The sequence below is a fragment of the Delphinapterus leucas genome, chromosome 10 (genome assembly GCF_059928025.1).
Source record: "Delphinapterus leucas isolate spDelLeu-1000000601 "Yukka" chromosome 10, BTC_Dleu_Yukka2, whole genome shotgun sequence".
NCBI classification, from domain to species: domain Eukaryota; kingdom Metazoa; phylum Chordata; class Mammalia; order Artiodactyla; family Monodontidae; genus Delphinapterus; species Delphinapterus leucas.
Genome location: NC_143138.1, coordinates 57,137,658 through 57,164,692, shown reverse-complemented (window position 1 = coordinate 57,164,692; position 27,035 = coordinate 57,137,658). Strand labels below are relative to the sequence as shown.

The following is a 27,035-nucleotide window of genomic DNA, read 5'->3' as shown; positions in this document are numbered from 1 at the left end:
CCTCTATCAGAACATCTTGTTTATTCCCTTCCTAGCACTTGCCAAGACCTGTAATTCTTTTTATTTACCTACTTATTTACCTACTTATTTACTGTCTACCTCCCTGACTAGAAAGTCAATTCCAAGCAGTCGTAAGTTGTGTCTACATCGCTCAGTGCGGTACCTGCAGCTTCATCTGGAGAGAATCCCCAGCTCTACCGCAGCAACGCCTGGCACTTATGCGGGTCCTCGCATGGATGCGGGAGTGAACAAAAGCACCCTAACCCACCAACCCCCGAATAGGTGGCCGTGCCCCCAACTGCAATACCCCATTTCTCGCACCGCCTCGTAAAGGCCTGTCCCATACCTTCACTTTTCTTTCTCTCTCAGACACATCTGTCGCTCAGGTTCAAACATCTGTCACTACACAAATCTCTGGTGAGCCTCTCAAACCCCACCCCACCGCGCCGCACAGGCGCGCCACTCAAAATCCCCTCCATGCCTTGCACGCGCTGCACAAACCTGGAGCCTCACCCACGCTCCCTACCAACCCCCGGGCCACTCGAGCGCCCACGAATATCTGGGAGCCCTGCGCCCTCCGAGCTCCCGCGGGTCCCCTCGTTCCCGCGTGTCACCCGCCATCCAGCGCGGCACCTCCCCCCTCCGCGGCGCCAGCTCTCACCTATCACCTCCTGCAGCTCGTAATCGTCCCTGTTGATGGACCAAGGAAGGGCGCTGGAGTCCTCGGACATGACGGCGGCACGGCACTCAGCCCTCCCTCAAACTCGCTGACCTCCCTCTTCTCCTCGCCGCGCCTCTCCCCACCCCCAACCGCTGCCGCCGCGCCCCCACCAACCGCCTCTGGAACAGCCACGGGTCGACGGCGCCTGGCGCCGGGTGGCCGCGCGGCAGAGCAGCGGGGGGCTCGAAGCACCCGCGGACCTCGCCTCCTGCTCCTCCGCGGCCGGCACTCCCCTGCCCGGCCCAGGTCCCGGCCTCGGCCTCCGTGGCAGCAGCTACAGGAGCTTCGCCTCGGCCCAGCCCCTCTGTCCCGCCCTCCACCCTAGCCCCACGCACGGGCCAAACTTTCCCTTCTCCCTCCACCTGCCGACACGCAGCGCGCTGACGTCACCGCGCCGGGCACGCCCCGCCTCGGCCCCGCCTCCAGCCGCCATTTCAAGTGTGGCTGGATGAGCAGTGAGCAAGTAAGAAGCCCGAGGAGGAGGAAGTTGACAATGGAAGGGAAGAAATGCTTTGAAAGGAGTTCAACAAGGGCATCGGAAAGCCAGAGAAGAGCCTAAAGTAGCAGAAGCGGTAGCCACACTGAGCATGGCAACCAAACGGCGGCTTAGTGGAGGGGGCGGAGCCACTTTTGGCGGCGGGGTCACGTTGCCGTCTCCGCTGTCGCATTCATTGGCTTATTTGAGAAGGAATCAGAAAGGCAATAGGTGAGTGTGGACGTCAGTCATAAATTAGTCCCGCCAGCAGGCCCTCTGAGCGCCGTTCTCTGACAGGGCTCCAGTCCTTCAGGGTGGCGGTTATGCCTCTTGCTTTGCACAGTTCTCCCAAGAGATGTCGCGGTGTAACCGTCACACCCTCGAGACGTGCAGACGGCTCCGCAGGGTGTGGAGAAACCCGAGGGAGCAGCTGGGTGGGGTAGCTTTGGAGTGTGGACAACTGCCAAGTGGGATAAAAAGCCTTGGGCCACGAGACAGGGGAACCGGAAGCTCGCCCCGTGACGACACTTTTTCTAGGCGGAAGTTCTATCTGCAGCGCCCGTCGCGGCCTTCTCAGTAACCTTAATGGTTAGGGTGTTCTGTCCATACTCAACTTTGGGTCTGGAGCTTAAATGAGCGCCTGTCTTGGGGCCTCGGAAGGTTGGAGTTTTTCCCCAGAGGCGGCTGGGGCCATTAAACAAGTGAGGTTTGGCCCAGGAGATCTGAGGTCGTTTCAGAGGCCTTGACTTTTGTGTGACCTCATTGAACTTGAGTTTTCACAGGTTGACCACTTAGGGCCGTTGGAGAAATTAACGAGGTGAAATTGAACATACTTGGTAAAATGGGATAAAGAGTACTGACGTGGATTGGGCTAGGTGTGAAGCTCTTCTCAGTTGGATGTCTTTTAGACCAGTAGTAGTCCTTACGAAAGAGACCTTCACCCAGGCCATGCCAGGCACTGGAAGCCCTGTGCAGGAAATCCACTGACTACAAAACGAAAGCAGTGGGACTTCCCTGCTGGCGTGGTGGTTAAGAACCTGCCTACCAATGCAGGGGACATGGGTTCAATCCCTGGTTCGGGAAGATCCCACATGCCGTGGAGCAACTGAGCCCATGCTCCACAACTGATGAGCCTGCGCTCTAGAGCCTGTGAGTCACAGCTCCTGAGCCCGTATGCCACAATTACTGAAGCCCACGCATCTAGAGCCCGTGCTCTGCAACAAGAGAAGCCACCGCAATGAGAAGCCCGTGCACTGTAACGAGGAGTAGCCCCTGCTCGCCACAACTAGAGAGAGCCCGTGCACAGCAACAAAGACCCAACACAGCCAAAAATAAATAAATAAAATAAATTTATGAAAAAAACAAAAGCAGTCAACTAGGAGCTGCAGCAATGAAGCTGTTAACGCGTTTCCACCTGCTTGGTGGGATTGGAGAATGTTTCATGGAGGAGGAGACCCTGCATAGTTAACATGTTATCAACAGGTGGAAATTGAGAGGCTAGACTATTCCAGTCACGGCAAAGGTGCCAGAGTTCCCAAGTTTGGAAACATAGCACAGGCCTTGCTATAGAGATTGGTTTCAGCTGTTAACTACTGACACCTTCTTTACTGCCACGTGTTGCCTTTTTCTTTTTGCAGGGAGAAGAGGGATGGGGATCAAATCTATCAGCGAGGAGCTAATGCTGATAGTAAGGATTAGAGATGTCAAGGTTTGTACCAATAGAAAGATCCATAAACCAGAAATTCTTAACCTGGATTTATTGGCCTGTGTGGACCATGAACAACCTTCAGAAAGTTTGTGGGGTTTTTACTCCTTTGAAATTGTGTGCAGAATAGTATGTACTTCAGGGAGAAATCTGGCCACCTTCCTCCTTTCTCTCTTCTTCTTCCCCAGTGAAAGGAGCTACTGACCTAATAATGAAAATTCACGATGTTAATTGACCCACATTCTTGGTGGTCAGGGCCACTATACATTCGTTGATGGGTTCTTTTCTACTTCCTCCAATGCACAAAGCTTGATGGTTTAGTTGAGCCAGAACCTGCTCTGCAGATCTGTTCATTTTATTTCCCCTGTCTCCTGGGCTTTCTCCATGTGGCTGATGGTCATGAAGTTCCCATGTTTTTAATGAGCAAGGAATTGGTGGCTGTTTGAGACCAGAAGCCGAAACCTCAATTTCTTTCTCAGCTTATGGAGTATCTTCCATGTGATAGCACTGTCATAAACACTGGGTGTACAGTGGTAAACAAAGTAACTTAGTTCCTGTTTTCATGGAGCTATAGTCTAATAGAGGAAGAGTAAACAACTCAGCAAATACATAGATGAGGAATTACGTTACAAAGCATCAAGCAGGAAAAGACGAGTATACTGTGATGGACAATAGTTAGGGAGTTTGGAGAAAACCTCTATGAGAAAACTGCGAGGGAGCCAGCCATGCAAAGTGTGTTCTAAACAGGTTACAACGGGGTTTTAGGCACTTTCGAAGCTATTGAAGTAATAATTTCATTCCTCTTAGGCCGCTGGTCCTTGTATATGGCTCCCTCAGTAATCTTTTGGGGGATGGGGGGAAAAGGGGGTTAAGGTGATTCTGAACCCTTGCCCTAATACCAAAATTTAACCAAATCTTACCTAGGTTTCTTGAAAGTATGACATACTTTCCTGAAGAGTGGGACCTTGTTTTTCCTCACATTTTCAAAGGAGTCCTTGTCTTCTTTTGTCTCCCAAAGTCAGACTCAGAAAAGATTTGGATGCAAATAGTTTATTTAGGAGGTGACCTCAAGAGGCATTCTGAAGTAGTGGTGAGGTGAGACAGGAAAGGAAGGAAAGTCATTCAAGGGTATATTAATGAGGGGAGACTGTGTAGCTATTTGAGAAACTGGAACGCACCTTGGAATTGCCCCACCAGCAGGCAAGGAAGCTGAGGTATTTGCCCACCAACTCCTTTTCCTCTTTATTGTTAATGCTCCTGCACTTCCGCCCACCTCAGTGCTGGGAAAAGCATGCTCCTAAAGTCAGAGAATGCACTCAAGCAAGAGACACAGACAGTCCTCCTCACATACTAGAACTCTCTGAAACCAAACGTCAGAGAAGGCCCAAAGGATATGTACGGGTATAGACAGCATCTACTACAGTGTGTAAACCCAGAAGTTGAGAATCATTGTCTGGGCTGAAAAGCTGGGAGGGAAAGTATATTCATGCTTCCTCTTCTTTCTCTGTTGCCTTTAAGCAACTTACCTGCATTGTGTTTTGCTTTTAGCACCTGCAGGGTAGAGGAAAAAGGACTGATTTCAAGACTAATGATGTGTTGAAGTGATAATTACAGCTTTAATTCGAGTTTTATAGGCTCCATTAAAGAAAGAGAGTTGAAGTCTATAAATTAATATGTACCTTTTGTGAGAAACCTGAATATAAAGAAAAGCACAAGTTTATGTCTTTGTCCTAAGCTGATTTTCTCAGCAGTTCCACATCAGCTCCAGGACCAACTGTAAACTGCTGGAATCTGTCTCCCCACCCCCACCCCCTTCTCTCCAGTATCACACGTCATATGTAGTATAAAGTCATCTCTTGTGAGAAGGGATAACACCCATTCCTCACATAGGTGTGCTTCCCGCCTATGTGCCTAGAATGGTCCCTGTACAGGCACGTATTCAGGCATGGTGTTGATTAAAAATCGATGGAGTTTGCGAGTAGAGAAGACATGCACAAGCTAGGAGTCTGGAGCCTGGGGAGAAGCTGACATCTTGGCAAACCCAGGGAATGAATGTCCAAGGTGACAGGGGCTCAGAGCCTGTAAGAAATAGGTAGATGAGAGGTTATTGTAGGAAAAGAAAAATCAGTCCATGCAGAAAGTAGAGTCTCAGCATCAAGCTGGGTTCTGGGCCAGAGAGTAGCTTCAGGTTCTCTCAGGCTGGCACCATGCCAACGTGATGATCTCAAGTTGAATTGAGCAAAAGATGGGAAATACCTGACTGAGATGGAGCAGGTGCCTAGGTGCCTGCTACTTTTCAAACGCTGTCTCTTAAAGGTTTAATATGTCTAGAAACCTCCTTCATTAGGATGTTTATTGTAACATTATTGTAATAGGGGAAAACTGGAAACAACCTTGGATAAAGGTGTCCATTGATAGAGGATTGGTAATTGCTTGTATATATTATGTAGAACATCTTAGGATAAATAAGAAATTTGTGTGTTAATGCTAGCTGAAGTAACAACCCAAAACTAAACTAAACTGGCTGGTTTAACCCAAAAGCTTATTTCTCACACACATATAGTCCAATACATATGTCCTTGGTCCCTTTCCTCCAAGCAGAGAATTAGATTTTGGCTCCTTCCATCTTGTGGCACCACCATCTTCTAGGACCTCCTTAGAGTCTTCTGCTGGACCCTCTGCATTCAGCCAGCTGGTTAGCTGAGAGGGAGAACACTACAAAAGCTGGCCAACACTGGAAGTTGTGCTTGTTACTTCTTCCCAGGTTGTGTTGGTCAGAACTGAAGTCAAGGAAACTGGGACATGGCTTCTTCTGTGTCCAGCAAGAAGAAATGGGATTAGTCAACATCTAGGCGATCTCTGCCACAATTGGTAAATTTGGTTGTGGCCAGGCCAGAGCTACTGACTTATTGAGGAAGAGGAGTAGGAAGGATATACTCTTTTGTACATTTTGGACTTTATAAATCCAAATATTACCTGTTCAAAAAAAATTAAGAAGGGGAGGCCGGTGAAATTCTGGTTCATCCATGCTGTGAAATATTACATAGCAGTTAGAATGAAGTAGATCTGTACATACTGGAATGGAATGATCTATAATTAAGGTAAACAAGCAAGTTATAGATAAATTTCTGCATTGACTTAGTTTGGACTACTATAACAAATTACCATAGACTGGGTTGCTTAAAACAAATATTTTTTCTCACAGTTCTGGGGCCTGGGAAGTCAAAGATCAGGATGCTGGCAGATCTGATGTCTAGTGAAGGCCTGCTTCCTGATTTAAAGACAGCCATCTCCTGATTGTATTCTTATATGGCAGAGGGCAGGAGCAAGCTCTCATGTCTCTGCTTATAAAGGCACTAATCCCATTCCTGAGGGTGCCACCCTCATGACCTATTTACTTCCCAAAGGCCCCACCTCCTAATATTATCACATTGATGGCTAGGATTTCAACATATGAATTTGGGAGAGACACAAACATTCAACTTATAACATATATGTATATAAATATATGGAATAAGGTCTGGGAGATGGGTGGAGGTGCAATACACATTTGCTTTTTGTGTATTGTTTGAACTATAAGGAGAAAATATTCCAATATTGTGTAACACTAACAATGTAAATTCTCTAAAGAAATTCATTAAGATCAATTTCACAAAAATATTTTGGAGGCCCATAAACCCCAGCTTCATTAATAAAGATAATGTAAATTAAAACTAAAATGAGATTCCATTTCACTCTCACCAGATAGGCAAAATTTTAAAGCCAGAAAATACTAAGATGAAGAGCAACAGAAACTCTCATCCTCTGCTAGTTGGAATGTCAATTGCTGTGACCTCTTTGGAAAAAGCAGGTTGTTATTATGTAGTAAAATAGAACCTGTGCTTCCCCTATAGCCCAGCAATTCCACTCCTAAGTATATATATGTTAATAACCTCTTGTATATGTGTTCCAAGTAATATACACAAGAACATCTATATCAGCATGTTTTGTAATAGCTAAATAAATAAAGGAAAGCACCCAAATAGAATGTAAAGATAATTATACAGTGGATACTTTATGTGGAAAGGTACTTATGCAGCTACATAAAATAACTTGACTAAATCTCAGAACAATGATGATAGCAACAAAGTAACAGAAGAATACTTAGAAGTGTGACTGTAAGTGTACATGATTTCCCTCAGGGTTGGAACAATCTCACAAAAAGCATTCCAAGTAGGGAGGAGGGGAGGGCTGACCATCAGCTGAACCTGGCAGAGCCAGTAAGACTTGGATGGGTGGAGCAGAAGAAAAGTGGCATTCCTGGAAGGAGGAAAGGCCTGAACAAAGGCAGGCACAGTGAAACCAGGTTGAACAGAGTGTTGGACATTCTCTCACAAAAAGGGAACTCACAAAAAGGTCAGAAGTAGGCACAATTGAATAAGAAGGGCAAGGAAACAGCAATCAGTTTGGTGATTAACTCTAGGGGAAAGGAAAGGGATGCAACCAGGATAGGGCACACAGAAGACTTCCAAGATTCAGGTAGTGTGCTATTTCTTTTTTTTAATAAATTTATTTTCGGCTGCCTTGGGTCTTTGTTGCTGCACATGGGCTTTCTCTAGTTGCAGTGAGCAGGCTTCTCATTGTGGTGGCTTCTCATTGCAGAGCACGGGCTCTAGGAGCACGGGCTGCAGTAGTTGTGGTATGTGGGCTTCAGTAGTTGTGGCTTGTGGGCTCTAGAGTGCAGGCTCAGTAGTTGTGGCACACGGGGCTTAGTTGCTCAGCGTCATGTGGGAACTTCCGAGACCAAGGCTCGAACCCATGTCAGAATTGGCAGGCGGATTCTTAACCACTGTGCCACCAGGGAAGTCCGAGTGTGCTATTTCTTAACCTGGTGATGAGTACACAAGTGCTCAACTATTCCTATATGTTTATGTGTTTTTTTAAGGTATACTTCATAATTTTAAGTTTGGTTTCTCATGGCTCGGGCAGTAATAATATTTATGGTACCCCGCAGTCTGCCCATCCCTTCTTTCAAGCTGAGGGAACATCCAACACTCTCTTCAACCTGGTTTCATTTTGTCTGCCGTTTTTCAGGCCTTTCCTCCTTCCAGGAATGCCACTTTTCTTCTGCTCCACCCATCCAAGTCTTACTGGCTCTGCCAGGTTCAGCTGATGGTCAGCCCTCCCCTCCTCCCTGCTTGGAATGCTTTTTGTGAGATTGTTCCAGCCCTGAGGGAAGTCGTGTATACATACTACCTCACCCAGACCATTTCCGGGCACTTAACCTGTGCTGCCAGCTAACCATAGTCTTCTCTTTTTGTGAGTATTCTGTATTTCAAATTGGGTTGTGGATCACCCATGAGGAGTGGCAGATATCCTATCAGTCAGTAGGAAGTAAAGGACTTTCTTGGAGTTTCGGGTTTGGTGGTGTTGGTTATTTGCCCACCTTAAGCCGTGCCAGCATGATGACAGTCTAGAAATGTATAAAGAGCTGCATTTCTCTTCTTTTTAGGAAAATTTGAAAGAATGTATATACCATTCAATTCTCAGCCTTAGGCAGGAGTATCAGAATCTCCGAGGCACAGCAGTAGTTTATAAAAACATTCAAAAATGCAGGTATCTCTCACTAACTAAACTCAGGAACTGAATACTCACATTTATCTTCTGATAACTTGGTGTACCTCACTCTCTGAACGCAGGAACTGGATAGATTCAGACAGCATGGAATTTAATGCCTAGGTTCATTAAATTAATATAAATTCAGATAAAAAGCCCAATAAAATCTTCATAGCAACAATTAGATTTAACTGTGCTAAGGGATATAAATAAGTACCTCATGCAGTCAGTAAAATAGCCTTGTGAGGTTTTTATGCCAGTTTTACAGCTGAGGAAACAAACTCAGAAAGGTTACGAAACTTTCCTCCAGAAGTTCCTGGAAATGCTTAGCACAGCACCTGGCTTGTAAGCGCTCAGTAACTGATAGCTGTTACTTATTAGTTGGTGGGACTAGAGTAAGAAAGCATTAGGGAGGTGGAGGTTGAGCAACAGTGTGTCTGACTCAAGTCCGCTTGCTCAGGAAAAACCGGTTTTAGCCGCCATCTGCATGATGTCATTCACACCATACCACTGCTGCATTGTTGCTGCCCATAGCACTGCCTAATTTCTTTCTTTCTTTCTTTCTCTTTTTTTTTTTTGGCTGCATTGGGTCTTTGTTGCTGCGCACAGGCTTTCTCTAGTTGCGGCGAGCAGGGGCTATTCTTCTTTGTGGTGTGCGGGCTTCTCATTGCGGTGGCTTCTCTTGGTGCGGAGCACGGGCTCTAGGCTGGCGGACTTCAGTAGTTGTGGCATGCAGGCTCAGGAGTTGTGGCTCACAGGCTCTAGAGCACAGGTTCAATAGTTGTGGTGCATGGGCTTAGTTGCTCCACAGCATGTGGGATCTTCCCAGACCAGGGATTGAACCCATGTTCCCTGATTAGCAGGTGGATTCTTAACCACTGTGTCACCAGGGAAGTCCCAGCACTGCCTAATTTCTTATTGCAGTGTCTGGGGAAGGAAATGAAGGCTTTCTCTTTGATTCTCGGTGGATTGTAAAGCCTTGTTTGCCTTTAGCACCCAACCTGAATGAGTGAATTTGGGGTTCAGGTGTACCAAAATTAGAGACGCCCCTGCCTGACTGGACATTGAGTTGGAAGTATCAGGACATCGAGAAATGTGGACAAAAGTGCCCTATCAATTGCAGTGCGCCTACATTTATGAACTCTTCTCCAGGTGCATAGCTGTGAGCAGTCTGCCTAAAGATGGGATTGTCTTCCATCATCCAAAGAGACCTGGGCCCTGGAACTGATGTTACTTCCCTGGTGAATGGCAGTGGACCGTGACAGAGGGAGGGCTCTCCATGACCGTAGAGCAGAGTCTTAGGCTCCGTCCACCCCATCCAGCACACAGAAGGTGTTATCCTACTGTTATCAGATTCTTCTGCTTCAGTCTTGTGGGGGCGGGTAACTTGTTCTCACTTAGTTTTAACTCACCCAAATCCTAGAGAGAAAATAATTAATTTTAAAGATTTGGTAGCTTTGTGGTAACTATTATAGAATAGTCGGTGCTGTATTGGGTCTTCTTATGCACTTGACAAGCCTTGGGACACAGACTGAAAGCAGGAAAACAAAGAGGAACTAACTCCATATTGCATAAGCACCAAGGTTGTCATCAGAAAGTAAAGTTGTTGCGTCTGGAAAAAACCTTTCTCAATATGGAGTTGGGTAATTTCACCTGTTAACGTATGTACACATGGTGTGTATAGTGTGTTATTAACACTTCACCTGGCAGGGAGACCCAGGAAGGAAGCAAATTTGGAGTGCCAAGGACCCCTTGGAAGGTCCTGGTGAAGCATGTAAGTATGCATTGGCACCTACAAACATGGCATACTTCGATATTAAGTAACCAGGCTGTAGAAAATGTATGGCGAGGAGATGAGTGTGCCCACAAACTGCCTGGGGAAAGGAATGGATCTTAGGACTTCAACCCGTCGATGTAGAAAGGGTAGAGAAGGAATTTGCACGGTGAAAATTTAGAGAAGTGGGCAGACCCAAGGGCAGCAGAGTAGAACCTACAACTGGGACGCTGGTACAAAGCACCCCAGCGAAGGGTCTTAGTTTTTCAACAGAGATAAAATTCGAGGGATGGATTATTAATACAATTGTCCTTGGAAGGGCCCCAATTCACAGTTATCCTGCAGCCCTTTTATCAAAACCCTTGCCTTACTCACTCAGATCATGATGTTCCTCGCATACTGTAGAGCTGAAACCTCATCTAACCATAATGTCCAGACCATGAGGGGAAAAAAGTAAGAGGAAATAAAAGTAGCACTACCTGCAGGTGTGTAAACAGGAAAAACAGAAGAGGGAAAGCAAGCAGTGCAGGCATGCTCCAGGGTCCTTTTTTTCCCCCTATTCATTCTCCCCAACCCATCCAAATCTTGACTAGGGGAAACTGTAGAAGCATCCAAGACAGATAGGGAAATATGAAGAACTCAGAACATCAGAGGCTTGTGGGCTGCTTCCCCACGTATGGCTTGGGGCAGACTGCAGGCTGGCTTGCATCATGTCCAATATGCTGTAGGAACAATAATGTAGGAATGATGGAGGGCAGAGTCTAGGCCAGTGAACACCAGGATACCATACCCAGTTCCTCACAGCCTATACTTGGTCTGGGAGGTCAAAAGCTTCCCTGTGTCCTATCAAAGCATGCGGAAGTGCTGTAGAGGCTTGTGTAGAGAGTTGAAATGAAAAGGCCCGCAGAGGTGGGCTTTATGGCAGAAGGCAAATGGTTGGGACCATGGACTTCAGCTCTGAGGGCTGGCATCACACTCCAGAGGCCAGATGAGGCCCACTGCATCTCAGCAGGTAATTATAGGAACTCAGGAATCATGCCAGGTATTTCATGGCAGAACTAGAAGACAGTATAAGGACCTGCTCACAATGATCCATGGCAACCCTTTCCTTCTACCGTGAGGTCATATTTGAGCCTCTCCCTTCCCACACCCCAGACCTTCTTGACAAGGTGAGGGGGGGAGGGAAAGAGACCTGAGAAGCAGCATTAAGAGAGACCAGGTTACTCTGAAAGACACTGTGTGAACCAGATAATTTAATATTTACCGGCAAGCGCGAATCTCCCTTTCCTGCCCAGCAGGTTGGGGGCTTATAGGAAAGATTAGATTACAGAAAACAAGCTACATTGTCTTTGCACCTCTGAGTTATAGGGTGAGTTAGTGTGCATCCCTGCTCTAACCTTTTTTGTGCTTTATAGGGCAAGCATATGAAGTGTCCAGTTAAAGCCAGCCCTTTGGCTGCCACCCTCACAGCTACTGGGGGCAGGAAATGAGAGCCTTTGTACAGAAGCAGATCATGGGCCCAGTGTTCATCTGCAAAGTGGGCAGGACCCACAGCAGACCAAGGAGGAGACCATCAGCGGACATGGTGGGACTGTGGTTGGATGAGCACTGCAGGGGGCTTGCAACAAACCTGTTTTGTCACTTAGGGCCTCTCGGTTGCCAGTGACAGAAAACCCAAACTGCATTAAGAATGCTAGCGTTCCTCTGTAACAATAGCCAAAATAGAAATTTATTTTTCTCGTACATAAAAGTCTGAGTGTAAGCAGTTTGGGGCTGATAGTTCAACCCAATAATCAAGGTCCCGGGCCCTTCCCATGCTGTGTCTGCCATCCTCAACATTGAGCTTTTAGCTCCCACCACTGCATTGCTGCACCCACATTCCTGCAGCGTGAAGTGGGTAGGGAAAGTAGAGGACACACCATTTTGTTAAGGTCATGAATTACAAGTTCCATATAGGGACTTCCCTGGTGGTCCAGTGGGAAAGACTCCATGCTCGCAATGTTGGGGGCCTGGATTCAATCCCTGGGAACTAGATCCCACGTGCATGCCGCAGCTAAGAAGTCCGCATGCTACAACTAAAGATCCCACATGCCGCAACTAAGACCCAGCACAGCGAAAGTAAATAAAAAATAAATATTAAAATAAAAAAGTTGCATAAATCTCTTTTTTAAAAATTTATTTTATTGAAGTATAGTTGATTTTCTTTTTTTTTTTTTTTTGGCCACACCATGCATCATGTGGGATTTTAGTTCCCTGACCAGGGATCGAACCTGTGACCCCTGCATTGAGAGAGCAATCTTAACCACTGGACCACCAGGGAAGTCCCTATAGTTGATTTTCAATGTTGTGTTAGTTTCTGGTGTATGGCAAAGTGATTCAGTTTTATATATATATATATATATATATATATGTGTATATATATATATATATATATATATATACATACACACACATATTCTTTTCCATTATGGTTTATTACAGGATATTGAATATAGTTCCCTGTGCTATACAGTAGGTCCTTGTTGTTTATTCATTCTATATATAGTAGTTTGCATCTGCTAACCCCAAACTCCCAACCACAAGTCTGTTCTCTATATCTGTGAGTCTGTTTCGTAGATAAGTTCATTTGTGTCATATTTTAGATTCCACATATAAGTGATGTCATATGATATTTGTCTTTCTCTTTCTGACTTACTTCACTTACTATGATCTGTTGGTCCGTCCATGTTGCTGCAAATGGCATTATTTCATTCTTTTTTATGGCTGAGTAGTATTCTATTGTCTATGTGTACCACATCTTGTTTATCCATTCCTCTGTCAGTGTACATTTAGGTTGGTTCCATGTCTTGGCTATTGTGAATAGTGCTGCTATGAACATTGGAGTACTTGTGTCTTTTTGAATTATTGTTTTGTCCAGGCATATATCACTTTCTCTTACATCCTGTTGCCTGTAGCTTAATCACCTGGCCAGACCTAAGGTCTCATTTAGCTGTTGCCACAAAAATGCTGTGTAACAACCACAAAATATCAGTGGTAGACAACAGTAAGCATCTATTTCTTGTTCACATGTCTTCAGATCAGCCGATGTTTGGCTGGTCTATGTTGGACTCAGCTGGTCTTGGCTCCAGGCTGCAGCTTGGGTTCAAATCTGTTCCATGTATCTCTCATCCTCTTGCTAACAGCAAGCTGCCCAGGGCCTGTGCTTCTCATGGTGATGAGTTTCATGGTAATGGCAGCATACATAGGCCTTTGCAAGTCATGTATATGGATTAGGAGCTATGTAAAGAAGGTGGCCTTAGAGCAAGGTTGTGACCTTGCACAGATCTGAGCCCTTTCACTTTTACACTTACCTATCCAGGATCAGAATGGCAAAATGAAGGCCTTAGCCCACCCAACTGCAGAAGCACATTTAAAGCCTTTGCTTGGATCATGTCTGTAACATCCCATTGACCAACACAAGTTATACCCAAGCCTAATATCAGTGGGGTAGGAAGTATACCCCTCCCATGAAGGGAGGAGAGGAGGGATGGAACAAATGTCTTACGAACAATAGTCTACCAACCTTAACTACACAGAATTCTGGGAAAGCATGGTGGCCATATGCGCAATTAAAACTCTGGAGTTCTGTTCCTAAAGAAATAAAGAGAAGCTAGATTCTGGGGACAGTCTCTGCCACAACGTGTATCAGTCAGGAGTCAGTTTCCACTTCCAATTTAATGAAACCATGGTTGTATTCCCCTACGGAAGCATCCTTCCTTTTGGCGCTAGGACTTTCAAACCCACTGAGCTCAAGGTTGCAGAGATGGGAAGCACAAAAATTCCTCTGTGTTTCTTGTGGTGTAAAAGTGAGGAGGGTTACCACATTCTTTACCCCTTGTTTCCCAAAGCTCTGCATTTTGGTTATGGGGGAGATGGCACTGTATACTGGCTGCTGACTTATGGCTTTTAAACTGAGACTTAACCAGGCCAATCCACTGTTCTACCTAACTGGGTCTTTCTGGATGGTAGGGCATGTGGTGAGACCAGGAATTCTGAGTGTGGTGCCACTGTCACACTTTATTTGCCATAGAATGTGTCCCTAAGATAGGAGCAGTGCCATGTGAGATATCACGGCAGTGGATAAGGTATTTTGCAGGTCCATAAACTAGTGGTGGTGGCAGAAATCCTGCAGGCAGGGGAGGCAAATCCACACCCATGATACGTGTCTATTCCTACAAATAACCTTTCCCCAACATGTTGAAAGGTGTCCAAGAACCAGGTGTCTGGCTGGTCCCCCTGGAAATGGTGCCATTTATGAGTTTAATACAGCTTCTGAATAAACATTTTGGGCATTCAACAGCAGTGCTTAGGGAAATGCCTAGCAGTAATGCCTATGTTACAGAGGAAGAACAGTTACTAATCAATGACCTCAGCTTTCAGACTTCCCTGGTGGTGCAGTGGTCAAGAGTCTGTCTGCCAATTGCAGGGGACATGGGTTCGAGCCCTGGTCCCGGAAGATCCCACATGCCACAGAGCAACTAAGCCCATGTGCCTAGAGCCCGTGCTCTGCAACAAGAGAAGCCACCACAATGAGAAGCCAGTGCCCTGCAACGAAGAGTAGACCCCGCTTGCCGCAACTAGAGAAAGCCTGCACGCAGCAACGAAGACCCAATGCAGCCAAAAAATAAAATTAATTAATTAATTAATTGAAGAAAAGAATGACCTCAGCTTTCATCTTAAGAAATAGAAAAAAAAAAAGTAATTTGAACTCAAACAGCAGAAAGGAAATAATAAAGAGCAGAGTGGAAATCAGTAAAATAGTAAACAAAAAACCGTAGAGAAAATCAGTGAAACCAAAAATTCATTCTATGAGAAAAATCTATATAAGTTTTAAACCTCTAGTCAGGCTGATAAAGAAAAAAGGAGAGGGCTTCCCTGGTGGTGCAGTGGTTAAGAATTTGCCTGCCAATGCAGGGGACACGGGTTTGAGCCCTAGTGCAGGAAGATCCCATATGCCGCGGAGCAACTAAGCCCGTGTGCCACAACTACTGAGCCTGCACTCTAAAGCCCGCGAGCCACAACTACTGAGGCCCACATGCCACAACTACTGAAGCCCACCGCAATGAGAAGCCTGCGTACCGCAGCAAAGAGTAGCCCTGGCTAGCTGCAACTAAAGAAAGCCCGTGTGCAGAAACAAAGACCCACCGCAGCCAAAAATAAATACATAAATTAATTTTTAAGAAAAAAGGAGAGAAGACACAAATAGCAATAAGAGGAATAAGAGGTGATATCACTACAGTTTTTGCAGATACTGAAAGGGTAATATGTGAACAACTTAAATATTGTGAACAACTTAATGCCAGTAAACGTAACAACTTAGATACATTTATTGAAATACATAAACTGTCAAAGCTCATTTAAGAAGTAGAAAAAAAAAGTAGATAATCAGCATAGAGTTATATCTATATATATCTATTAAATTTTTGAATTTGTAGTTAAAATCTATCCCACAAAGAAAATGGTGGCAGTAGCCAGATTAGCTTGGTGAGGACAAGTTTTGTTGAGCCCGTACACAGTCTTTTACCCTGTCACCATGGCCACTTTGTAAAGGGTCTATTGACCAAGCACTAGAGAATCTAAGGAAGAGGCCATCTGATGTCCACAGGTTGGGTCCTGTTGTCCTCCCGATTATTGAGTCTCATCTACAACAGATGCCCTTGAATGATTTACACTCTGTGTGTTGCAAGAAGTCCATCTTTCCCCTAGACCTCCTTGTCACCAATCTTCTAATCTTGTTCTTTCTAAATTCCTGACCAGCTGACTATCCTATTAGTGAGTCAAGTTAGCTCTGTACCGTAGTTAGATCTGCAGCAGAGTACTGCCCACTGGAGAATATCCCTTCATTGCTGGCTTTTGGAGCCACTCCAGAATCAGCTGTGATGCAGCAGTTACCCACTTCTTGCTGGTTCCAGCACGTGTGTAGATTCATCTGTAAAAGAAGCCTGTGGGTTTTTTTCCTCCACTAACATATGTGTTCCCCTTGAGGGCATAGGTAGAATATTGAAGGAGATATAATCAGGCAGTGGCATTGGATACAAGAGGACTCCAGTAGTTCACTGTGCCTTTGGACCTGTCCAGTATATACCATTACCATTTCACAATGGCAGGCTGATATGCCTCTCCAATTTTATGGTTCAGTGAACCAGGTAGTACCCAGTTCATGATAAGTACTTTGAGTTGGTTGAATCTCCCCATGTCTTGCCCTCCACCTGTGCTTTATCCTATACCACCACCAGTGATAATTTGCTTATTTGTGATGACACTGCAAACTGTGGATGGCCAGGGTCCCATTTCTCCCCACCAAGGAGATTATCTGTGCCTTCCTCATATACACGAGCAACTCAATTCTGGAATCCCATTTTAAGGCCTCTCCTGATACCAGTTATGGTACCAGTCAGGTCCCAAAGGGAAATATAAAGGGCACACTCAAAGTAGATAATTTGAGGAGAGTTTAATAAAGGAGCTGTTTGCAAAGGCATGGGCTGGGCATAGGGAAACCAAAAGGAATGTGCAGTAGTCCAGTTTTGGCAAGGGGAGGAGATGTGGAGGAGAAAACAGATAATATCTATCTAGAACACAATCCAAACTAGTTTAAACAAACGGAATATTCTGGCTCACATATCTGAAAAGTCAAGCTGTAAGTCTTAAAGTAGGGGCTCAAATGAGGTCATCATTATCTGGTTTTTCCTGCATTCACAGGCTTCATATACAGGCAGGATCTCCTATCATGCTCCAAAAAGGCTTCAGAACTTACAGCCTTTTTCATTCAAGCACAGTAGGATCTATCAAAGGATTCACTGGTCTCGTTGACTGTGGTTAGATCACTTGGCATGCCTGAACCAGTCGTGGTGCTCAGCATCAAGGAGAGGTGTTGCTTGGTGTAGATCTGTGTCTGCAGCTCGGGCTGAGGAAAATCAGGGCGTGGAGCCTGGATGAGGAGGAGCAGTATTGATGCTGGGTAGCAAAAATACCACGTACCCTGTGTCTCTCCTCCCAGATATATGGGGCAGAGCTTTTCTATCTTTTGTACCTATGAATCACCTGGGGATCCCATTAAAGTGCAGAATTTGATGAATTAGGCCTGCAGTGGGGCCTGAGATTCCTTATTTCTAACAGATGATGTTGATGCTCCCAGTCCAGGGACCACATTTTGAGTAGCAAGATTCTATGGCTGCATAGTCGAATGTGGTAGCCACTGGTCCCATGTGGCTGTTGAGCACTGGAAATGTGGTTAGTCTAAATTGAGATGTGCTGTAAGTGTAAAGTACACCCTGCATTTTGAAGACTTAATATGAAAAAAACTAAAATGTCATCAATAGTTTTTATATAGATTACGTGTTAAAATGATATTTTAGATATATTGGGTTAAATAAATATTAAAATTAATGTCACCTGTTTCTTTTTTAACATGGCTACTAGAAAATGTAAAAATACATACGTGGGGGCTTCCCTGGTGGCGCAGTGGTTGAGAGTCCACCTGCCGATGCAGGGGATGCGAGTTCGTGCCCCGGTCCGGGAAGATCCCACATGCCGCGGAGCGGCTGGGCCTGTGAGCCATGGCCGCTGAGCCTGCGCGTCCGGAGCCTGTGCTTCGCAACGCGAGAGGCCACAGCAGTGAGAGGCCCGCGTACCACACACAAAAAAACAAAAAACATACGTGGCTCATAGTTCTGCTGGATAATACTGCGTTATCCAACTCTTGAAGGAAGTAACTCTTGAAGTAGATAAAGCTGGTGTTCTTAAACCATTTTCACTTATGATACTCAATCAGAAGAGCGAATAAAGCAGAGAGACCTCATGAGAATTAACCTCATGGGTCCTTGGACTTGGTGCACCCTCAGGACCTCATGACCTCGGGTTAGGTAATTGCAGGTTGAATTGATGCATTAATGCTTAGGACAGGGGATAATGCTTGAGGGCATTATGGTAAGTGAAATAAGTCAGACAGAGAAAGACAAATAATGTATGATCTCACTTATATGTGGAATCTAAATAAACAAAAAACCAAACTCACAGAAAAAGAGATCAGATTGTGGTTACCAGAAGCGAATGTTGTGGGGAGGGGGAATTGAAGTAAGGTGGTTAAAATGTACAAACTTCCAGTTATAAGATAAACAGGTATTGGAGATGTAACATGCAACCTGATGACTATAGTTAACAATGGTGTGTGATATACAGAAAAGTTGGTGAGAGTGTATCCTAAGAGTTCTCATCACAAGGAAAAAATCTCTTTTTTTTTAATCTTTTTTATTTATTTTTGGCTGCATTGGGTCTTTGTTGCTGCTCGTGGGCTTTCTCTAGTTGTGGTGAGGGGGGGGCTACTCTTCGTTTCGGTGCGTGGGCTTCTCACCGCGGTGCCTTCTCTTGTTGCAGAGCATGGGCTCTAGGCACGCAGGCTTCAGTAGTTGTGGCACGCCAGCTCAGTAGTTGTGGCTTGCGGGCTGTAGAGCGCAGGCTCAGTAGTTGTGGCTCACAGGCTTAGTTGCTCCACCCGCATGTGGGATCTTCCCGGACCAGGGATCGAACCCGTGTCCCTTGCATTGGCAGGCAGATTCTTAACCACTGTGCCACCAGGGAAGTCCCATTTCTCTCTCTTTTAACCTATATGAGATGATGGATGTTAACTAAACTTGTGGTAATCATTTCACAATATATGTAGGTCAGGTTGTACACCTTGAACTTACATAGTGCTGTATATCAGTTATATCTCAATAAAACTGGGGTTAAAAACAAGATGGAAAATTAAGTTTTAGTCATTGCATAAGCACCCAGGGGCTTTTGTTTTTAATTCTTCTTTTTTTTTATTTTTATTTTTTGGTACGGAGGCCTCTCACAGTTGTGGCCTCTCCCGCTGCAGAGCACAGGCTCTGGACGCGCAGGCTCAGCAGCCATGGCTCACGGGCCCAGCCGCTCCGCGGCATGTGGGATCTTCCCAGACCGGGGCACGAACCCGTGTCCCCTGCATCGGCAGGCGGACTCTCAACCACTGCGCCACCAGGGAAGCCCTTTACTTCCTTATCATGTTATTATTTTTTTTTTTTTTTGCGTTACGCGGGCCTCGGGCCTCTCACTGCTGTGGCATCTCCCGTTGCGGAGCAAAGGCTCCGGACGCGCAGGCTCGGCGGCCATGGCTCACTGGCCCAGCCGCTCCGCGGCATGTGGGATCCTCCCGGACCGGAGCACGAACCCGTGTCCCCCGCATCGGCAGGCGGATTCTCAACCACTGCACCACCAGGGAAGCCCCCCTTCATGTTAAATTTTTAAAAAAACTTTTTATCTTGAGATAATTATAGATTCACAAAAAGTTGCAAGAATAGTACAGAGAAGTTTCTGAACCTTTCACACAATTTCCCCCAATGGATACATCTTATGTAACTATAGTACAGTATCAAAACCAGGAACTTGACATTGGTACAATGTACAGTTCTTTGCCAGTTTATTACATGCAGGTCCTGTGTAACCACCACTACAATCAAGATACAGAACTACTACCACACCTTAAAGAGCTCCCTCAGCTACCTCTTTATAGAACATCCATCCCCTTTCTCCACCAACCATCCCTGACAACCACGAATTTATTCTCCATCTCATCCATTTCGAGTAGAATTTCATTTTGATTTATTCCTAGCTTTTGGAGAGTGTCTCTGTGCAGATATTTAGGTACGACACTGTGTCTACCTAACTTATCTCAGTTCTGCTTGTGTTGGCATTACCAGTTTCAGTGAGGGGTAGAAACCTTTCTTCTCTTTAAGTCCCTTTACTCTCCCCTGTTTATAACTGTCCTAAATATTTTCTCTATATAAATTGAGAACTGCATCAGACGATGCATGAGTACTCAGGACAGGGGACGATGGACTGGACCTGGTAGGCTTTGATCTTTTTAGGAAAGAGGAAATAGAAGGGACCACAGGGTCCCTCCTCCCAGCCAGCAGTCATTTCATTTCTCCCTTTTGTTTGTGCAGTTGCTTGAAGTAGAAATTACCACAGTGCTCATCAACTTTTCTAATCTATCCTCCGTACAACCACTAACCTTTTGCTTAAACCTTCAGGTATAATTTAGAAAACTCAAGAGAAGGAAAACATATTATTAAATTATTTTCACTCTTTTGTTCTTCCTTCTTGATATTCCAAGATTGCTTTTCCAATCATTTATTTTTTGCTTCAGAAACTTCTACTAGCTATTTTTTAAGGGGTGGGGGTTGCTGTTGACAAATTCTCTCAGTTTTTCTTCGTCTGAGAATGTCTTGATTTCCTCTTCCTTCCCCATTTTCTCTGCATATAGGATTTTTAGTTGACAGTTCTTTTCTTTCAGCACTTGGAAAATGTTGTGCCACTTCCTTCTGACTTCCATGGTTTCTGATGAGAAACTTGACTTCATTCAAAATTGTTTTTCCATTATAGGGAAGTTGTCATTTCTCTCTGGCTACTTTCAAGATTTTTCTTTGCCTTTAGTTTTCAGAAGTTTGACTATGATGAATATTGACATGGATTTCTTTGGGTTATCCTGTTTGGGATTTTATCAGCTTCTTGAATCTATAGGTTTATGTCTTTGCCATATTTGGAAAATTTTTAGCCATATTTATTTGAATATTTTTTAAGCTCCACCTTCTTCCTCCTCTACTTTTGAGACTCCAATGACATAAATATTAGATCTTTTCTTATAGTCCCACAAATTCCTGAGACTCTGTTAATTTTTTTTCAGTCTATTCTCTCTCTATTGTTCAGATTGGGTGATTTCTATTATTCTTTCTTCAAGTTCATTTTACTATAGGACTCATCTAGTGACATTTTTCAGTGGGTTTTTTTTTCAGTTTTAAAATTTCAGTTTAGTTCTTCTTCATCAGTTTTGTTTCTTTGCTGAGACTCTTCATTTGTTTGCAGTATGTCTGTAATTGCTCATTGAAGCATTTTTATACTGGCTGCTTTAAAATCCTTGTCAGATAATTTCAACATCACTGTCATTTTGGTGTTAGCATCTAATGGTTATCTTTTCTTGCTCAAGTTGAGATTTTCCTGGTTCTCAGTATAAAGAGTGATTTTCAGTCCTGGACATTTTGAGTGTTATGTTTTGAGACTCTGGATCCTATTTAAATCTTCTGTTTTAGCAGGCTTTCACTGATGCTGTCAGATAGAGGTCAAAGTTCAGGTTCCCCACTCAGCCGCTGTTGACATCCTGGGAAGGGGGTGTAGAGTGGGTGCCTAATTACTGCTGGGCCAGGGTGGGAGTTCAGGCTGCCCACTGATCCTCTGCTGAGACCACCCTGGCTGGGAGGGGAAGGATGCCTTGTTTTTGCCACACTCGTGGCTTCTACTGACAGGATGGAGGAGCACATTGCTTCTGGCAATGGCGACAGCCCTGACTCTACACTAAGCCTTCTGACAGCACCCTGCAAGTAGGAGTAGAAGCCTGGGGTCCCCGTTTATCTTGACTGGCAGAGTATAGGGAGTATTACAATTTTTTTTCTGTGGTTTGACTGGAGTAGAGTAGACTGGAGTAGTCTAAAAGTTTTCTTTCTTGTTACTCTGCCCCTTCCTAGTCCTTTGGCTAGAAAGAGCAGGATTTCTTTTTTTTTCATCTGTGCCCATTTGTTTCTGGGTTGCTAGCTTCTCCAGTACTCAGTCTGGGATATCTGAGGCAAAAAGAAAACCATCGGAATCATTGCCATGTCTTTATATGGGTCCCAAGGCTGCTAGTCAGACTATCAGACTATCTCCCTCTCCACCCTTCAGAGTCTTCTTATTTTATATATATATTTATATATTCTATGTATTTATATATATACGTATATATATATATGGCCCAGGGGTTTTTTTTAGCTGTACTTAACAGAGGGACTGGGGAGACGTGTTTATTCCATATTGTCCTGGAACCTCAAGTCCGCAGGGACTTCTAGACCATTCCTCCTGCCTCACCTGGTGAACAGCAGCCAGTGAGGACAGTGTTCACCTGAATTGCTGGTGAGCTGCCTCCTCACCCACCTCCCTACCAGCCCAGTGGCCCTGCCTGTTTTTCTGTGATTCTGAGTTTGCCTTCTGGAATTTGAAATCATTCCAGCCTGTTTTGAGCAGGCATTTTCCAGTTTTCTACCACTTGCTAGTTCCCAGCCCCACCACTCAGAATTCTCCATCAACCAGAGGCCCACGGAGGCTGCTCCTGCACTGTTGCGGACCAGAACTCTATTCGTGTCTCTCAGGCTGGAGCACGGTCCCCTTTGCTACAGAGCGAGGCTTGCAATGCAGCTGCCGAGGAGCCATGGCGCTTCCCCGTTTTTCCAGGGTCAGTGGTCTGGTCCTTCTGACTCAAGTGCCACGCAGTTTGTGAGAGTCCCTTTTAAGTTTAAGTTAAAGGAAAATATTTTGAGTTGAAGAAAATATTTTTGGAATACTTTTATTAAGACTCAAAATTAATGAATGATTTAAAAAAATACCAGTGATCCAAGGTGAGATTTTTCAGATGTCTGGGAATATATTATCAAAATTTTCTTCCACTTCCCCATGAGATAGGAAACAATTATTTTCGTTTCAGTCATTCCTAATGAATGATTTTAAGATACCTACCTTAGGGAGATGCAGCAAGAGGGACATTTGTCCAAGTGGAGTTAACAACGATGCTTGCACTTTTTAACTTAAAACATTTTTTTATATTTTGAAAAATTTTAGATACACAAGAACAGAGAGAAGAAATGCACCTTCAATTTAATAACTAATATATGGTCATATTTGCTCCATATAGTCTTTGTTATTTTTTCTCTCTTAATTATTTAAAGGAAATCCCAGACATCATTCATTTCATACCATGTACTTCAGAATTAGTTTCTAACAAATTGAACATTTTCTTTATGTAACCACAATGCTATTGTCACATCTAAAAAAATAGTGATAATTCTTTCACGTCATCTAATACCCAAATTTCCACAATTGTCTCAAGAATGTCTTTTTTTTTAGTGGTAAAATACACGTAACATAAAATTTACCATAGTAACCAGTTTTTAAGTATACAGTTCAGTATATTGTGATTTTTTTTTGTTTTTTGGGGGGAAAAAAGTTCATTTAATGAGCTCCAGGGAACACTCAGTCTGCTGCCATACTAACTCATGAATTACAATGGATTGTTGGTAAGCAAGACAAGAAAACAGGGAACAAACAAAACAAACAAAATCAAGACATTGTTCCTTACTGAACTCTTCTCAAATTAGATCAAGGAGTGATGGTTAAATGCCACAGCTGTAAATCATTTCTGCTCCTGGAGAGGTTAGAAAGGGCTTATATTTACCCTTTTTTTTCAGACAGAATTTAGGTCTGAGCAAAACCTTTTGTGTCTTCCAACCTCAAAGTTTATTGGGGATGGAAGTCCAAATTTGCTGTCACATGCCATAAAAAGAATCTCATGAGCAGAGGGTCAAACTAATTTTGGAATATATGAATTATGCCCAGTGTTACTTTAAATAGAATTTTTTTCTGAGATATACATTTTAAAGTAATAACTAGAATTATGACTTATAACATTATGCCAGAACATATAAGATTTTTAGAAATTTCATGTAATGTCTGAAACATTTATGTTAACATATTTCCATACAAATAACCCAAAGAAAGTTTAGTATTAGTTGTTTTGCTTGTTTGTTTGTTGTTTTATACTGCAGGTTCTTATTAGTCATCAGTTTTATACACATCAGTGTATACATGTCAATCCCAATCACCCAATTCATCACACCACCATCCCCACCCCACCGAAAATAGATGTTAAACTAAAATATATAAATTTTTGACTGATCTATATGACTCTGGGTTCTGAAACTTCTACATGTCACATGCGTGATACATAACACACAGTGTCAGCCCCAGGAGAGCAAAAACACTCCAGTGAAGCAAGCCAAAGAAACAAGTTTCAAACAAGGTAAAGTGATGTGTAGACCAGGATTTTTCAATTCTTTCCTGTCATGCTGAAGCTTCCCGCTCCTGAATAACAACACATGTTTCCCTTGCCCTAGACACCCAAGAGCATGTCTCTTTTGGGCATAAGAATCTCTAGGGTTACATATATGTAGTAAAGAGTGGACCTAGGGCTTCCCTGGCGGCGCAGTGGTTGAGAGTCCACCTGCCGATGCAGGGGACATGGGTTCATGCCCCAGTCCGGGAAGATCCCACATGCCGCGGAGCGGCTAGGCCCATGAGCCATGGCCGCTGAGCCTGCGCGTCCGGAGCCTATGCTCCGCAACGGGAAAAAGAGTGGACCCAGCTGGCATACTCACAATGACCAAATTGTGTTGATCATACTTTAAACCAATACATCGCTCCACGATGAAGTTGCAATAAATGATATATTTGCTTTCTAGACATGAATGAGATGCCTTACTGGATATACTCCAGGAAGGCCAGAGAAACTGGAATAATTTACTGGTGAATTTCTTTCAGGATAGCCCATGATTTATCTAGAATATAATCTTTACATATCTGGATCCTTCAAATTAGACCAAAGGGAAAGTCTGGGCTGCAAGCCTCAATTAGAAGTGTGGTATGCTGCTATGCTGACAACTGGTGCTCCCTGACCTGTATCTTCTGAGACCAGAACCCAGTGTGGTGGATGACCAATTCATGCGTTGAACAAAAGAAGATCTCCTATAGGGCAGTGTATGTGTCATTACAGGTATGGCACTTAGGGCTAAGTACCATAAGGACTACAAGAAAACAAACAAAAGTAACACATGAAGCATATATGATAAGGAGGCACCACAGTCCAGAGCACGAGCTCTGGAATCACACAGGCTTGGTTCGAATCCTAGCTAAGCCACTACCATCTGTATACCCTGAAGAACAGTGGAAAGTTTAAATGTTGTTTTATCAAATTTCGAAAAAGAAGTGAAGAAAGAACCTATCTGCCAGGAAGGGACATCGTGGGGTGCAGCATCCAGTCGGGTCAGGCTCTGCATCCCCTGCTCAGAAACCTTCGCCACCTGGCTCATGGTGATGCTGGCAGCTGAGCAGCCCTGGAGAAGGTGCTTCAGTCTCCAGGCCTCGCAGAGAAGCTGGGGAGGTCCCCGGAGGAGGCTGGCCACACCCTGGCAAGCTCTGGGGGCTTCTGCACTCAGCTCTGAGCAGGCTCTGGCCTCTGGGCCACTTGCGGGGGAAGGGCTGGCCGATACATACACAGGGCTCAAGGTTAGGAAGCCGGTACCATCCAGTCACCTCCCACTTCCTTCCCCAAAGGAGAGGGAGGTGAAGGTCCAAGAAGAGCCCCAAAGAGGCATGGCAAAGATGGAGGATCACACAGAGACCAAAGGAGAGGACGATCAGAAGAGGGGCCACCGTAGCAATCGGGATATACCATTGACATCTAGGCCCCAGGAGACCAGTGGAGTCCTCACTTGCCTCAAGTGCGATCCTGAGCCAGTGGACCTCCTTCCCGAGCACCCAGAAGACAACTTGAATGAGAACGCCCAGATGTCTCCAATGAGCTCCTCCTCAGAAAGCCATGTCATCTGCTCCGATGGAGATCCTGGAGATGTCCTGCCTCCCTGGAAGCCTGCGTCCCATGCCATGGTGTTCTCTGCCCCAACCGCACGCTGCTCCCTGCTGCTGGAGAGGCTAAAAAAAGAAGTGCTGGGTGAAGACCACCGGCCCAGCTCGCCAGGCTCACTGATGTCTGGGAAGGAGCTGCAGCGTGAAAAATCTTCAGACATCCCATCAAGAAGCTCCTCTTCCCTGGTATCTACCAGCAGTAGGCCCTGCAAGCAGAAGATTCCCCTGCCGCTTTTTCTGCTGCTGCCGGGACTGAGGTAGCCCCTGCCGCTGACAAGGGATCGAGGTGAATGGCCCCCTCCTCCTAAGCTTCCGTGCTTAGCTGCTGCCAAAAACCCAGGCACCTTTGTTAACATAGTTAAGTCTCTCTCTCTCAGAACTAGCCCATTTAGTTCCAGGTTCCTTAGCGCACCCGACGCACTTACACAGCATTTAAGAGCTTTCCACAACTGGAAGGTCATATCTTTATTTCTTATCGCAGGAACACAACTTCTGTAAACTTTATTTCTGTCAGAACCTGTCTCGCCAAGCCATGGCTGGAAGAATCTCTGGATACAGATCAGGGGCAGAGGGTCCTCAGGAGCGGCGTCCAGTCTACCCCGCGGAGGCGGTTGGCGTTGAAGTCCAGCAGGCCCTTCCGCAGGGAGGCGCGTACGCCGGGCAAAGGCACCAAATCCTGCAGTGCGCACAGGTCCTCACAGCGCCAGAAGAAGTCGGCTGCGCTGTCGCGGCGCAACTTCACCGAGTCATCATGGCCCGAGCGCGGCCTCGGGGACGCTGGCTGCAGTTACGATGCCCACACCCGCCTGGGGGCCACGGCTCGCCTCCCAGCCCCTCGGGCGCCCATCGCCCGGCGGCTGCGGCCCCGCAGCCTGCGCAGGACCGGTGTCGCACCAGAAGACGCAGGGCCACGAGCCCCAGCTAGGCCGTCCCCTCCATGCCGCCCACCCGCAACGCCGGCCGTTGGCGCCGACCTCATCGGCCTCCGCGGCGCGGGCCAGTATATTGTTTTTTGTGTTTTTGGTCACAATTTTGTACAGCCATCTCCAGAACACTTCATTGTGCAAAACTGGCAAACTCTGTACCCATTAAACAACTATTTTTTCCGAATAATATTTGAAATTGCCTTTTTAAAAAATTGAAGTATAGTTAATTTACAATGTTGTGTTAGTTTCAAGTATAGCGGAGTGATTCAGTTTTATGTGTG

At 45.1% G+C, this 27,035-nt stretch overlaps 2 protein-coding genes and 1 long non-coding RNA gene across 12 annotated transcripts in view; 2 read left to right on the top strand and 1 right to left on the bottom strand.

Moving 5' to 3' along the window:
- Nucleotides 1-1,725, bottom strand: part of OXSR1 (oxidative stress responsive kinase 1) — a 101,524-nt gene extending 99,799 nt beyond the window's left edge. For 3 of the 8 annotated variants that reach the window (XM_089919066.1, XM_089919065.1, XM_089919064.1), the window contains exon 1: nt 836-1,725. Coding sequence is in view for 3 of the 8 variants with exons in the window: in XM_089919063.1 (XP_089775189.1) it covers nt 662-731 (70 nt within the window). In the remaining 5 variants the exon portion in view is untranslated. Of the gene's footprint in view, nt 1-661 lie in introns of all 8 variants that reach the window. The other 5 variants (XM_089919063.1, XM_089919062.1, XM_089919068.1 and 2 more) reach the window with 4 other exon arrangements.
- On the top strand, nt 428-26,941 carry LOC111164338 (nuclear pore-associated protein 1-like). Of its 3 annotated transcripts, none has more exons than XM_030764102.2 (3): nt 428-1,427; nt 2,834-2,904; nt 24,725-26,941. In XM_030764102.2, the coding sequence occupies exon 3, from the start codon at nt 25,271-25,273 to the stop codon at nt 26,087-26,089; it is 819 nt and encodes a 272-aa protein (XP_030619962.1). In that variant the 5' UTR covers nt 428-1,427; nt 2,834-2,904; nt 24,725-25,270; the 3' UTR covers nt 26,090-26,941. The 3 variants fall into 3 exon arrangements, with proteins under 3 accessions (XP_030619962.1, XP_089775199.1, XP_089775200.1); XM_089919073.1 differs by having other exon boundaries at nt 14,683-26,941; XM_089919074.1 differs by lacking the exons at nt 428-1,427; nt 2,834-2,904 and adding an exon at nt 7,116-8,199.
- Nucleotides 8,206-26,941, top strand: LOC149748242 (uncharacterized). Its single transcript, XR_016394697.1, has 2 exons — nt 8,206-10,270; nt 26,343-26,941. It is a non-coding gene; the product is annotated as an uncharacterized LOC149748242 (long non-coding RNA).
- Nucleotides 26,942-27,035: the final 94 nt, after the last annotated feature.

What these genes read in the sequence shown, in the direction of transcription:
- LOC111164338 (XM_030764102.2), top strand. Translation starts at nt 25,271, where the DNA reads ATGGTGATGCTGGCAGCTGAGCAGCCCTGGAGAAGGTGCTTCAGTCTC.